Here is a 15192-nt window from a genome sequence, read left to right as displayed (position 1 = left end):
CCCATACATTTTTTTATGGAGCACTTATCCTTGAAAAGGTTGGGAACCATTGCTATATATCATGAAATTTTAGGGTACAAAAAAGAATTGTTCTCTCTGAAGGGTGCAACAAGATTCTTAGCTTCACCTAAAGCATTAGTTCTTCTGATCATTTCCCACTTGATATATCTCTTGTGAAGCTTTGCAATTAAAGGACTAGTTTTTGTTATCTTGCAAAATTCCTTTGTCCCAGGAAGTATATAGAATCTTTAGACTAAACATCCTGCTGTTGCTTTTATAAGGACAGGGCACATTATGAGAGCATATATTTGCTCAGTCAGCATTTACTAGACAAATCTATAAGCTCTTTGCTCAACAGTACTTCTGGCAATTCAAATCATTCTAAATCTTGATTGGGTTTTGAAACAGTTTTGTCTATTTGCATGGTGCAAAATGAACTAGCAGATCGATAATAAACAGGCTGACACAGACATACAAGAACACTCTTAATTACTACAGTCAAAAATAAGCTAATAAGAATAACTCAAATAAATACAGCATGACTTCAGAATCTGCTTTTACTCTAGTTAGTAGCTTGAATTCCCTTTCAGAAGAAACAGCTTGTATTAATTCTGTTTTGAAGAAGACACTAAAAAGAAACTTACATTTTCTGTTGTTCCAGTGACCACATGTAATCCATCGTAAGTAGATTTTATGTACATTCCCTAAGGTAAATATTTAAAAAGACAAGAGAAACATGACTAATTACAGCGTGCCCACAACTACAATAAGGCTTTGTAGACTAGTATTTCTAAAGTAAAGAACAACTTTCCCTTTCATAATTACCACAACACCAAGCCCAATCCACACTGGGAGCTTGAATTGGGAGAAGTCTCACAGTGGTGAAAGAAAAACCTATTAATTCCTATTCAGTTTTCTAAATCATCACTGCATAACTAAATCATCACTGTAGATCTATCCATCTATCTAAGCCTTCAGCTGTGACCATCTTGGTTGTCAACCCAACAAGTTGAAGCTGAATCCAGATAAGATTGATGCAACATTGATTGGTGGATGTTCTAAATGGACTAGATCCACTTCCCGTAGATGGAGTGGAGTTGACTTTTGCAGAATGAGTTAAGAGCTTGTTGGTGTCCGGGGGCCCAGCCTTGTGCCAGGAGCAGCTTTTATCAGTTGCATTGGGTTTGCCAACACTCTCTTTTCTTGGGCCACACTTTTGTAACCTCATGGTTGGACTAATGTAACATGCTCAACAATGTAACATGCTCAACAACCCTTGAAGATAACTCTGAAACTACAGCTGGACCAGAATTTGGCAGCTTAATTCACACTCTGAAAGCAGTGGAGGAGTAGCAGTGGAAAGGAGGAATGGGACAGGAAGCACTAGGCATCTGAGAGGTGGAGCTTGCTGAGAGGTGGGGCTTGCTATTGGCTCTACTGCTCACTCTCTGGAAGCAGCGGAGAGGAGTAGCAGTGGAGAGGAGGAGTGGGACAGAAAGCACCAGGTGAGCTCTAGTTGAAGGTGGGTTGAAGGTGAAAAAAAGGAGATTCCACCTAAACATCAGGAAAAACTTCCTGACAGTAAGGCCTGTTCAACAGTGGAATCTCACAGTGGGGTGGAGTCTCCTTCTTTGGAGATTTTTAAACAGAGGCTGGATGGCCATCTGTCAGGAGTGCTCTGGTTATGTGTTCCTGCATTGCAGGAAGTTGGACTTGATGTCCCTTGGAGTCTCTTCCAACTCTATGATTCTATGAATTATTATCAGGGATTATCCTGTTGATTTTGAAACAACTATATTGGCTGCCAGTTTGTTTCCAAGTCAAATTTAAGGTATTAGTTATGACCTTTAAAGTCCTTCATGCCCGAGGGCCCACAGACATGAAGGCCATTCCATCCTCGTGTGCCAGCTGTGGTGTTTAGAGTGCTGCTTGCTGGCTATTCCCCTGTTTAAGGTGGCCTGTCTGGCATCAACCAAAGCCTGCCCTTTTTCCACTGCAGCTCACATTCTGCAGAATGGGCTCCCTGAAGATCTGAGGGAAAGCCCTCACTGGAGATCTTTAGAAGGTTGATACAAACCTGGCTTGTTTGCCAGGGCTTTTGATAGGATATGAACAGCAGACATCTTTGAAAAGTGGCAGGGGTGGGTGGGTTGCTGTTTGTTTAATTGTATTTGGTTTTTAATTTTAAATGTTTAATTGATACTTGTCAGCCATCTTGAGCCAAGAAAAAAGGGGCAGTATAAATACTTCAATAAAACAAATGATTGTCATTAAAAGCTTCCATTGTCATTTCTACACATAAAGGACAGGACATTTTCCTCCACATCTGTTGTCAAGCTTAGTGACATTGGATAGCTGGGATGAGAAGGAAAGATAGTTTTGGGAGTCCAGGGCAGGGGTCCTTCACAGAACTGTGTAGGTTAAGTACTAATGTTGTGTTTGAAAAAAAAGGCATACACTAAACCAGTTTAAAAAACAGTTCGAAGACACTAGGGTTAACCCATGTATGTTATGCCAAAGGTATTCTTACCAAGCCTTCACCAGGTTTGATATTGGTTAGGTGAACTTCCTCAAGGCAAGCACCCTGACTCATCAGTGGATCAGTTGTCGACCGGATTGTTTTATCACAAATTCCATTCAAAATTTTGGACTACAACAAAAGAATAACAGGAGATATGGTGTTACTTTCATAATCACAATGCCTGTTCCACAGTCCCCATGCTGTTTCTAAAGAACAGGGGTGAAAAGATTTAATAGCTACTTCTGGTTGTACACAAATTAGTAGGTTGAGGCAGCTGGCAAGAGTTACGTTTCATCACTTGTCTAGCTTAGCACACTCTTGGAAGTATCAGTTCCATGTTCTACACCCAGTTCTTCTATTTTAAATAAATTTCATAGAATAGGTCCATGAAAAACCACTGCTTGAGCTCATAACCAGTGGACAGCACTGGGCTCGATGGCCTAGTAATTAGTAGGCATAACATTTAGTAAAATGACTAACACCCCCCCCCCCCACACACACACACACACACTTCCAACACTGCACAATGAACTGAAATTTTACAAGAATTCAAAGCAAAGCAGCAAAAATAAATATATCAAACAGGACAAAGAATATACTGAATTGGGTATGGGAAAATGGTTCTGTGTTGGAGGAGGCAGGGATATTTTTAACTACTATCTAACGAATTCCTAAGCATCTCAGTGACAGAAGACCTTATCAAACACCACAGCCTGATCCATGTCAAAAGCAGGAAGCAGTGATTAACTGTTACAAAATATTTTAAAAAGCATGCCAATGTATCCCTTTTGAGGTTAGAAGATTGCTGCAAAACTATTTGGAATACTTTTTTTTTCAAAACAACTGCAATTAGAAACAAAAAAGTTATATCTCCATAACTGATGCAGACAGTTTATAATGTAAAGTCACATTTGTTCTAATGTAAATAGTTCTATTATGCAGTTATATGTACTTAATGTTTGGTGTGTCTGCAGCATGCTTCTCTATTTAGAATCAGGACACTTCTACCAGAGGTATCAAACACCTAGCCTATGAGCCTCAGTCTCCAAGGCAACCTGTTACAGGTTCCCTCACACTGCACCTGAGGGAGAAGCTCCAATGTGGTCAATGGAACCAATGCACATAGAGTGCAGCCAGAGGGACTGCTGGTCCAAACAACAAACAGATGGAAAGGAAGATGGCCCACTTTCTGGCTCGGTGACAGCCCCAGGGCCACTACCCCGACAACCACCTGGAAATTGCTGGGCTGAAGGAGACAAAGATGTACCAGCACAATTATCAGGAAGAACAAAAGAAAATACAGGCAGTTCTCTATACCTCCAGGGGAAGACAGGGGGCAGAACTGTGAGGCCTGTCAGTCTAGGCTAAGGAGGACTTACTAGCCAACTCTGACAGGGTCACAAAAGAAAGCCCAGAGTCAAGACAGGAGGAGGAGGAATCAGGCCCATACAAAGGGGAGTATTATATGCTACCAGGCATCCTCATGTGGATAGCAAGGACAGTTTAACTATTGACCTGCCACACCTTAGTCATTACTGCAGTAGGCATCACACACCACAGAAGAACACCAGCCTTCTCCAGTCAAGTGTGGAGCCTTATGTTTGCCTCCCAATAAGCTTCCTCTCCATTCTTCTTCCCCTTTCCCCCCGCCCCGTGACAAACAAAGCTCCACAGCTGGCAGGGGAATGATGCAGAAGTCCAAGAAAAAAATTCCAATTTAATTTATGTATTATGCACTGGTACTGTCTGCAGTTATACTGAACATCCATACTAAACCTGAAAACATGTTAATTTACAACAAATCAGAGCTGGAGTATTAAACTAATTACTAATTTATTAATAGTAACACTAATACTAATTCACATTAGTAAATTAATTCATATTACTAGAATCAGATTTGGAAGGGATCATACAGGTCATCTAGTCCAACCCCCCAGTAGCTCAAGGCAGGATCAGCCTTAAGCAACCGTGACAAGCATCCCTAATTCATAAAAATTGTTGGGGGGGGGGGGGCTTTTGTATTTTGATAATTTATAACACACATGACCCAAATGAGTTATTTATTATGAGGGCCAGATCTGTCGTAAGTATGAGTTGGTCACCTTTGCCTTGCACTATCAAATCTGTATATTGGCAGCAATTCCTTAAGCAACCAGAGCAGAATAAAAATCCCTGCGAGAAAAGGTCTTGTACATTTGACATTTCCTGAATTCCCTACATTATCCAAAAGCAAGTTTGGACATCTTACTTCTAGAGCAGCACTTCTCAACCTGTGGGTCGCGACCCTTTGGGGGTCAAACGACCATTTCACAGGGGTCGCCTAAGACCATCGGAAAATTACAGTTATGAAGAAGCAACGGAAATAATTTTATGGTTGGGGGTCACCACAACTTGAGGAACTGTATTAAAGGGTCGTGGCATTAGGAAGGTTGAGAACCACTGGTCTAGAGTAAGCGTGGAAGTTCCATTGCAAAAGACAGCAGCGTGAAGGAGAGCAGGCAAAGCGTAAGGCATTGTTGGCCTATGCTCAAGCCATGCAAAGCTTCTTTCAAGCAAGACACTTTTCCAAGAACAGCTCCAAACAAATTCAAGCAGTTATTCGTAAAAACATATACTTACTACACTAAGGACTTTATCTTCCATTTCAGCTACATGACAGTCCTAGAAAAAAAGATAGTAATTTATTTCAAGAACCAGGTGTGGCAACACCAAACTGGCACTTCGAAATTACTCGGTAAAAGATCTGTGCAATGCTGCCAGACCATAAATACCTAGATACTACATTCCATTGGATTTCCTTGAAAAGGAACTCAAAATGCCTGATAGCACATACAGAAACAGACTTGCTCATATGTAGCAGATAATCTGCTTGCATAAGCGACTTGTGCAAGAACCTTTCACCAGGAAATTCATGCTGAAGCCAAGGAACTGGGTTTTGCATGTGCAAAATTGTTCACAATTAATTTGCAATATCTCAGACCACTTCTCACTTCTTGTGCAACTGAAAAGTAAATGGTCTACCACACAGTGTGCATAACCCTCTGATCACAGCTTTATTGGCAAAAGATTACAGTGGTTTACTGAACAAACTGTCACACTCCTTTTTATACTTATTCTTAAAACAACACCATCTCTTACTTTCTTCTAAGATTTCACAATCTTAGCCACTGAAATCTGACCCAGTGTCTTTGCATACTAAAAATAAGATGTTATCCAAAATACACTATTAAAAGTATTCAAGACAGCAAACAAAGCATTATTTACTCGGTTGAAGTATAAACCACTGATCTAAAGCAGGCTCGTTTAGAAGATTACATTGCTGCCTGGAATTCTGAAGGAATGCCTAAACAAAGTTTTCAAAGCATACTATCTAGTTTAATTTTACACAGAACTTTAAATATGCATCCAACACAAGATGGGACCACATCATCAAACAAACTGTATAACAGTTTTGGGGGCCTGCAAGACAATGGTTAGGTGAACTCTAGACCTACAAACACAGTAAAATATGTGGTTTCTGGTAATCAAAGGTTTCCTGGACTCAAAGGAGAATGACCCTTCACAGCAAGTGACCAATGGTCGTTCTCCCCTGAGTAAGAGGACATCTCCTACAAATGGGACCTTACAGAGCAATGTCCCTATGTGGGTGGGTCAGAAGTCTGCCCTAGTACATGCTGCAGAACCTCGCGACCAAATGTTGCATCAGCCACACTGTATCTGTCTACCTTGTCGTGCTTAGTGAAGATGGAGATGGATGTCCAGGTGGCTGCCCTGCAGATCTCTAAGACTGAGGCTTCCCCTACAAAGGCAGCGCTAATTGCTGCCACATGCACCGAGTGAGCTGTGATGTCCCTGGGAGGGGACCTCACTATATGTGGATGTTGCGAAGTAGGCCACCCATGGAATGAGGGAATCACTGAAGACACTGCTGCCACCTGCTGTCTCAGGGTAGAAGCCCGGAGTCCTGACCTGATTCCTTCTTGAAGGAAGCTTAAAAGGTCAGCCACCCAAGGTTTAAGTGGGTTAACCTGCTTCCTTCTACACCACCTGATGAAAGCCTTCCAGGTGGCATTATAATTTCTATTAGTGGATCCCCGCCTGGAGGCTAAAATGATGTCTGTGACCTCTTTGGTGTAACCTAGGTTGAAGACGTTCTGCTCAACCTTCTTTGCGGTCAAGTGCAACCAGGATGGGTATGGGTGGAGAACCGATCCCTGCTGTAGGAGGTCTGCTTGCACTGGTAGGGTCATAGGGTAGGTCTGCCTGCATTGGTAGGATCAACAGCCAACTCTGTTGAGGACCATGGCCTCCTGGACCAGTAGGGAGCAACAACGATTATTTCTGCCCTCAGGAGGCTGATTTTGCATAGATGCTTTGGTAGAACTGGCACTGGCAGGAAGGCATATAGGAGAACTGTGGGCCAGTGGGCTGTGAGAGCATTCGTGTCTTCCACTGTCCTGTGTGAGAAGATGTGTGAAGGAATGGGGCAGTTGACTGTTGTTGTATGATGCAAGCAGGTCCACCTGGGGAACCCCTAAGGTGTGACAAATCAGTTGAAATACCTCCCTGCTCTGCATCCACTACCCTTCTGGGATCGTCTGCCGACTGAGCCAATCCACCTGGCAATTCAGAGTCCCCTGGATATGTTCTACTCTGATGGTAGATCACTGGCAGAAGGCCTTAAGTGTAGGGCCCAAAGAGACCTGCTGAGGAGGTGTTGAAAATCCTCCTGCTGGAAAAACCTGAGCAACTTTTTTGCTACCTGGATATCCTCTAGTTCCTGGGACAGGAACTCTCCTTCTTCCCTGGATTCTGAGTCACTGTCGTCTGAGGATGAATCCATCGTCAATGGACTGCCCCTGCCCCTTTTCCTGGCAGCCTTGGTAACTATGGGGGCTCTGGACTCATGTCTCCCCCTACCTTCTTCAATGGGATGAGAAGGAGCAGAAACCGGCTTGTGGGGGATGGAACTCCAACTCCCCTTGCCTCCAATAGAGAAACCATGTCTTTCCTCATGGCCGCTCGTAGGGCTTCAAACAGTTGAAAAAAGGGTGGCTATTTTTGCGTTTGGGTGTCTACAGATGCCCCTGGGCTTACCACCACTGACAGCAGCTTGGATGGGACACTGCCTGAGCTGCCCGCACTTCTCTGTGCTGCCTCTGCTGTGGTCACCTTCTTCCCGCCCTCGGCACAATCCTTTGTGGCTTTTCCCACGCTTTGGGAAATGGCCACTGCCAGAGGGTTCACCTGCGCCTCAGAAGCCCCAGATGGAAATGCTGGGTGACTCATTGGGAGTTCCAAAGCTCTCTGGCTCCTCTTCTGAGAGGAAATTTTCCTGGGAGCCACTTTGGGCCATCTCTCTCCCCTGTCCCCTCCCCCTCCCGGCAAGCCTTCCAGCCGAGTTCCTTGGCCTCTGGCCAAGAAAGAGCTGAAAACGAACTCAGCAGGCACTGCAAGGGCTGCAAGTCACCAAATGGATGGAAGGAGGGCTGGAGAAGAGACAGCTAAATAGAGAAAAAGAGAGGGTACGGAGAAAAAGAGAAATGTGAAGAAAGAACAGGACAGACTCTAAAGTACTGCTTCTTCTTCAGAGGCAGGAAAAGAACATAGAAGGAGGAGGGTTCTCCCAGATGGAGTAGGAGGCGGGTTTTGACTTCCTGTCTCTCCAGCAAGCTGGTGGGAACAATCCATCTGTAGTAGATATCCTCCTACTCAGGGGAGAACAATTGTGACGGACAAATATGAAGTTCTACAATGCAAAGAAGATTAATAGTTTAAAAATTAACACAGTGGTCAAATAATTCTACAAACTACTTCGTAGAAATAAAACAAAAACGTATCAAAAACGTTTCAATTATGGGGGAGTAGAACAGCAAAACCTGGCAACAATCTTCATGTACTAGCTTTCCCTCATGACTTAAAAATCCCCCAAACACCAATATATTTGTTACCAAACTGCACAGAGATTAATAAACATTTAATTCTCCACATGTACTTCTACCTGCCTTTGAATAAGGAGGAAGGATGATATGCCAAACTTCAACTTACCTTCTGGACAGTGGTGGTGAGATCTAAGCAGAGTTGGATGATTTTGTTCTTTGTTGTTGAAAAATCAGCTATCCCAGTAAATGGAGTCCTGTGGTCCAACACAAATACAAAAGAAGAGGCCATTCAAAAGTTGCTGTGATCCACCTGCTTAGTAAAAACCCACAGACCTTCTGTATGTACCCTGGCAGATGAGCCCCAACACCTCACCAAGGTTCCAAAAATAACCATGCTAACCTGGAATACCTAACATGGTTTATCAGCCAACCGTTATTTGTGGATACCAGCAACAACTTCTTCCTTGCCAGAGAACAGGGGATAGATATACAAGCAAGATTTTAATACATCATAAAATTCCCTTCACTTCTTATTGCGCTCTGCCTAGAGGCAAAATCTTCTGCAATAGGCTTGGGTGAACAAAACAAGACTCAGCCATGGTAATTTCAAGAATCTCAGAAAATGCTTGGGAGAAGCAAGGCCTCAGTTTGTGCTAGGCTCTGGAGAAGAAAAGAGGGAAGGAAGAAAACAAACCTGTCTCAAACATTATTGACCCCAATATTGTGGGTGGGTAGGGAGAAAGTTTTGTCGGTTTCATTGACTACAATTCCCTTTGCATTCTCACAAAGAAGCAAATATCCTTCACTGAGTTGTGGGAGAAAAGTAAACACTGAGGAGAACTTTGCTAGACTACAGATACATTTAACACTTTCATTTTCATGCCACAACCAAGGGATACAGCTTAAAGGAATTCAAAATGCTGCACTGTTTGCCTACTGGAAAAGTGACCTTTAATGGTTATTTCTTCCCAAGTAACAAAAAATCCACCAAAGTACTGATCAGTGCGGAGATACACTAGTAAAATCTTAGTATATTTATTTATATCCTGTGTTTCACTGCAATGGAGACCCAAAGCAGCTTGGATTGTTCTCCTCAATTCTACTGTATCCTCGCAGCAATCCTATGACAAGTAGTGGCCATGCTGGCAGGGGCTGATGGGAATTATAGTTCATGAACGTCTGGAGTGCCATAGGTTCACCACCATGGTTCTATGAGGTAGCTTAAGGCTGAGTGTATGCAACCAGACCAAGGTCACCCAACAAGCTCCCATGGCAAAGTAGAGGTTTGAACCAGGGTTTCCCACTTTGTCATTTTAATCACTGTGCCCCACAGGCTCTCATCATAAAATTCCTTCAAATTAAAGAGTTAGATCAGCCAACTGTATCTCAGAAATAAAAATTTCAGTGTGCTTTTTATTTCCATATGAAATCCTCTAATAACGCTCTATAATGGTGTATTCTTGACTAACACAGGGAAGCCAGGTGATTAGAAGCTACCTTTTCAACACTGTTTGCAAGCTTACCTCAGTACTGAAAAGGATAATTACTGCCTTCCCTAAACACAGCTTTTTTGAGGAGCTCCTTCACCCACTAATTTTAGAGGGTCAACCAAGGGGAGCAACCAGGCTGGGCCACAACACATATTAGCACTGAAAATCAGTAACTGCAAAAAAGTAGGAAAGATTCTTTGTGATATAAACAGAACAGGAAGTAGCAAACAGGCACAAAACAGGTCCAGTTCCTTGCTAGAAACAATGCTTATTTAGGGCAGGCAAATGCATTCTTTGGTTTATACTCTCACTGTCTATGCACTTCCTTTCTTACACACTTGGTTCTAATGGATGGATGGCAGGATGCAGGAGATTTGGTTTTATCTTTTAACCCCAAACAAGGCCCCAACTGTGGTATCTGCTCTGATACGTGTCAGCATTCACTAGAGCTGTCAACAGAGTATGCTGCAAACTTTAGTCAGACAATGAAGGCACATTTCTCATTTCCTACTCCTTCTTCCAATTCCTTTTTTGTCATACAGATAGGAAACTGAAAATTTAGTGTAAATCGTGATTGATTACATTTACATTGTTTAAATAATTTTGGTGAAGAATGACAGTGAACTGGAATACTTCCATGTAATCTATCCTCAGGGTAGCATATGGAAATACACTGAAAAGCAGAAGATAATGTTAAAACAAGGGAGGGAAGTAAGGAGCCACTGGCTTCTCTCTGGAGTCTGCCTTGGCAGGGTGAAGGAACAAAAGAGTTCATCCTAGGCATCCTAAAATACAGGGATAATCTTTCCAGGGCTTGATGTTGTTGGTTTTTAAAAACATGCAGAAGGATCATTACCTGTCCAGCCATGCCAACAAAGCCTTAGCAGCACCAATAAGCTCCACCACTGAGGTAAGGAATTCATTAGGGGGCTTGCGCAAGGTATTTCCATCATAATTGGAACTTTTCCTCCGGGTGCTGATATAGTTTTGCAGATTGTTGGAAGAAGCTCGTAACTTAAGAACCAGGTTCTTCATGTTGTCTGTTTCGAGGCCATAATTCTATTGAAAATATTTGGAGAAAGAAAGGGGGGGGGGGTAAGCATGACAACTTTTCAAAGTGGTTCCTCAAAGAATCAGCCAGGCCACCACATGAATGTGATCACAGCTTTCATTGGCCACATTAGTTCCTCATAGCTTAGCTCAACTTCTCCACATGTATTCAATGCAGTGACGGAGCGAGAGGGAACTGTGCCCAGGGCACAACCTGCCCGAGTGCCCACACCCTGCCCACACCCCACCCTGATCTATCCATGTTCCTCCCACTGCAAGGGGGGTCCATGGGGTGATTTTTCTGCCCCCGCAGGACGCTAATAGTCCACGCCCGCAGCACGACACCACCACCACCACCCTGTTACAGTTTCACCACTGCTTCAATGCATGCTTGAAACTCAGAGGGTAAAGTTGCAATTTTTTGCATTGCACCAGAAATGAGAGTCATTACTCTGATCTCTTCTTTCCTCATCTTTTGATCAGCTTAACTAAAAATTACTTTGGTTTTGACCTGATGGCATTGTGAAAGCCCACAGCATGCTCCTTATCAAAAATGATCCCCCAAGGAAGCAAATTCATCCAGGATATCCCCAGTTAGTTCTCAGACACGGACTTTCACTTTTCTGAATGGCAAAGGCCCAGAATCAAACTCTAGTATTGGAACTAAAAACTCAAGACAAGTATATAAAAATTCCTGTTCAATTTCATTTATAATCAGGGAAGAGACATTTAAATTGAAAAAAATCAGAAGCAAAACTGGTAATTTCTGGGCAAAACATTGTTCTCTATGAGATTACCCCCTCCCCAATGATCAAACTGACAGGCTGACAAACAGTCAGATTTCCCACAACAATCAACACATGACCAATCATATTTTTAATGCTTCCTTCAAATAAAACGGCTTGAGCTGTGCTGAGTCCAAACTCTTAGACATCTAGGGCTTAGCTGGTTTGTATTACATTCAGATTTAGTATTCAACCCCACTAACATTTCTAGTGGTACAAGAGGGAAAAGGGGCCATCTTTTACTCTGCAAAAACCTGAATCAGGAATTGTGGGACCCACATGGACAAAAATTTATGCGATGTAAGCAGGAGAACTGGGCAAGATTGGCCTCTTACCCTTTTGTATCATTCAAAGGTTGGTAGGATCCAATGCTTAATTCTAAATGACAAGGTATTTTTTGTGACACTTATGATTTTTAGAGAATCAAACAAGTAAGATTAACACTGGATTTTGAATTAAAACATTCATTGTAATCTTTATAATTCAGCTGAAAATTAAAATGAGCTAGGCCACCAATGCATCCTGCATTGCAGAGGGTTGGATCCTGCATTACAGGGGTTGGATTTGATGGCACTTGGGGTTTCTTCCAACTCTATGATTCTAAAAGATTCAAGTTATTACAATATATCTTACAGAGGAAGCCAGGGAACAAATATAATAGGGATAACCCCAGCTGTATAAATTCCTGCACTGCTAAACCTCAATTCAAGAACATTAACTGGACAATCTTTCTATTTAAAGAACAATTATAAGAAAGGACAATTATTCTAAAAATACTAGTGATCTAACATACAAAACAGGCATTCACAGAGCACCACACGCAGAGAGTTGTGATACTGGTCATACTCCTTAAGGCTACTTCAGGCTTTTCCAAGGGTTTATGTCAAGGTCAAAGAAAACTTGCAAGTGCAATTTGAGCACAGGATAACAAAGCCTCCCCAGTCATACACCCATACAGAAATGAATGCAGTACATCAGGCTACAATTCTGCCTAAAAGTTTTTAAAACTTTTCTCTGTACATAACTGGAGAAGTAGCTTCCTAAACATCGAGCATTAATGCATCTTTCCTGAGTTATTCAATAAACAATATCATGCATTTTAAAGTAGCAGTATCATAAACCTACCACCTTTCAAACACACACAAGCACAAGAAATAATTCCAATGATGATTTTGCATTTGAGTTTTTCCATTCCATAGAAACTATGGAACCATTTCCCCATTACACCCTCCAAGATGCTGACAGAGTTCAACAACATGTGTTTTTTTAAAATATAAATGCGATTTTAAAATATAATTCCCTTGCTAATGTCAGGGAGTTTACAAAGTGTTCTCCAACAAAGGGTTCAATATACAGCTCAACTTTTAAATAAGCTACAGTTTGGTCAAGCAAGCTACAACAATTGCATGGCACTTGGGGTCCCTGATATGCGAGCAGAAAGGCACCTTGGTGGCATGAAAAGCATAGAGAGGGCACTTAGCACTATTAGATAGGCACTTCCCCACTCTGTGGCTGACTTCTCCCAGTCCCCATTCCCATCTCCTCAGCCAGGACCCAAAGGAGTGGTTGCACGCTGACAGGTAAACAAGGGACTGTTTTAGAAATCTCCTTCCTCACTTCCCCTCCCATATGGCTGGTAGCCACCCCAGCAATGCCATCCCCTGCCCTCAAGAGGATAGAAAGGTATGATGATTTACACTGCAGATACTACAATTCACCCACAGAGGATGAAATTCATTCTGCTATTGATAGTGACACATTTGCATGGACAGACCTAGGCATGCTGTGTATGATAAGGCATCAATCCACTTCATCCTCACCCACAACTATGTCAGATTTGGTGATGATGTATTCCTTCAGACCAGGAGCACAGCTATAGGCACCCGCATGGCACCGCAACATACCATCATTTTATGGCTGATCTAGAGTAATGCTTCCCCAGTTTCCATTTGTTAATGTAGGTGAAATTTATTGATGACATTTTAAACTTCTGGACACATGGGAAAGAAGCACTGGAGAAATGTCACAAGGCCTTCAGCAACTTCCACCAAATCAACAAAATGACCATGAATCAGCCCATGCACAAGAATTACATTTTCTAGACATTCCTGTAGAAATATATAATGCAAACATAAACATTATCTTATAACAGAAACCCACTGATCACCAAACATATCTACACGCCTCCAGTCACCACCTTAAATGCACCAAATATATTGCTTATAGTCAAGCGCTGTGCTACATCTGCATCTGTTTGAATCCTTTTGAAAGAGATTCTTACCTATATCTATAACAAATATTTCTGAAACTGCAATACCTACCTGAAACTGCAATACCTACCTGATGTAAGGAAACTGATCAAGAAAGCCAGAATGATACCGAGGGATAACCTGTTTCAAGATAAGTCCAAACAAATAACAGGATACTACCAGTCACATTCATCTCTCAGTTCAAACTGGTTCATCGAATCAGTGACTTGCAATTTATGCTGGACCATGATACCGCTCTCTCACAAAGGCGGATAGCACATGGGTGAAAAACAGCAGTGTGAAAACGTTTTGAAAATGGTGTAAACCCTTTTACAAGGACCCCTTCTGCACATGCAGAATAATACACTTTCAATCCATTTTCAATCTACTTTGCAGCTGGATTTTACTGTGCAGAATAGCAAAATCCACTTGCAAACAATTGTGAAAGTGGCTTGAAAGTGCATTATTCTGCATGTGCAGAAGGGGCCATTGTTTTAAACCATTTTACACCGTGTTCACACTGTTTTCACACAGCTGTTTTCACCCTGCAGAATCTGCCAGACGTTGGAAGGCAAAACCTTTCTTGCCCACAGACCATCTCCTAACCTTAAACAACTTATTCACAAAAATGTACTTCCTAATAGGGACTCTGAGACTAGGCCTGCAAAAAATCAAGATGTCAATTCTCTCTCCACCACCAGACCTAACGACACCAGCCAGGTTCATTCTCTTGTTCATCTTCCAATGTTATATATGCCAGACAGTATTAACAATGCCATTCTACTCTCTACAATGGACAAAAGCATACATGAACATAAATCTGACATTAAAATCACAACATTCAAAAATGAGTGGAAAAACACTCATCACCCAGCTCATCCTACAGCTGACTTAAGAGTGACAATTCTCCAACAGAAAAGCTTCAGGAACAGGAATGTGAGACTGCTTAATTTGAGTTCGTTAACAAACTCAGAACAATGAACACACACACACACACACCACCCCAAGGCTGAATACAGAAGCAGGATTCCTATGTCTCTACAGACACTTTTCTGTTCCCACGCATTTCTCCCCTGCCCTAATCAAGCTGTGGCTTTTTTACATTGTGCCTGTGCATCCTGACTCATTTCTCTGAAACACCCCTCCCACCTTCAGACTGAGATATAAGGACTTCATTAGAACTTGAATCTGAAGAGAACTTTGACTCTAGAAAGT

The 15192-nt window shown here is 42.2% G+C and overlaps 1 protein-coding gene across 1 annotated transcript in view; it reads right to left on the bottom strand.

The window, feature by feature from the left end:
• Positions 1–15192, bottom strand: part of CNKSR3 (CNKSR family member 3) — a 79613-nt gene that overhangs the window by 13744 nt on the left and 50677 nt on the right. The window contains exons 3-7 of the mRNA XM_048488464.1: positions 10750–10952; positions 8570–8657; positions 5141–5182; positions 2531–2650; positions 645–704 (exon numbers count right to left, since the gene is read on the bottom strand). Of these exons, the coding sequence (XP_048344421.1) occupies positions 645–704; positions 2531–2650; positions 5141–5182; positions 8570–8657; positions 10750–10952 (513 nt within the window). The remainder of the gene's footprint in view (positions 1–644; positions 705–2530; positions 2651–5140; positions 5183–8569; positions 8658–10749; positions 10953–15192) is intronic.

Source organism: Sphaerodactylus townsendi, linkage group LG01 (genome assembly GCF_021028975.2).
Source record: "Sphaerodactylus townsendi isolate TG3544 linkage group LG01, MPM_Stown_v2.3, whole genome shotgun sequence".
Classification (NCBI taxonomy): domain Eukaryota; kingdom Metazoa; phylum Chordata; class Lepidosauria; order Squamata; family Sphaerodactylidae; genus Sphaerodactylus; species Sphaerodactylus townsendi.
The sequence above is the reverse complement of the archived record's forward strand: the minus strand, read 5'-3'. Positions and strand labels throughout refer to the sequence as shown.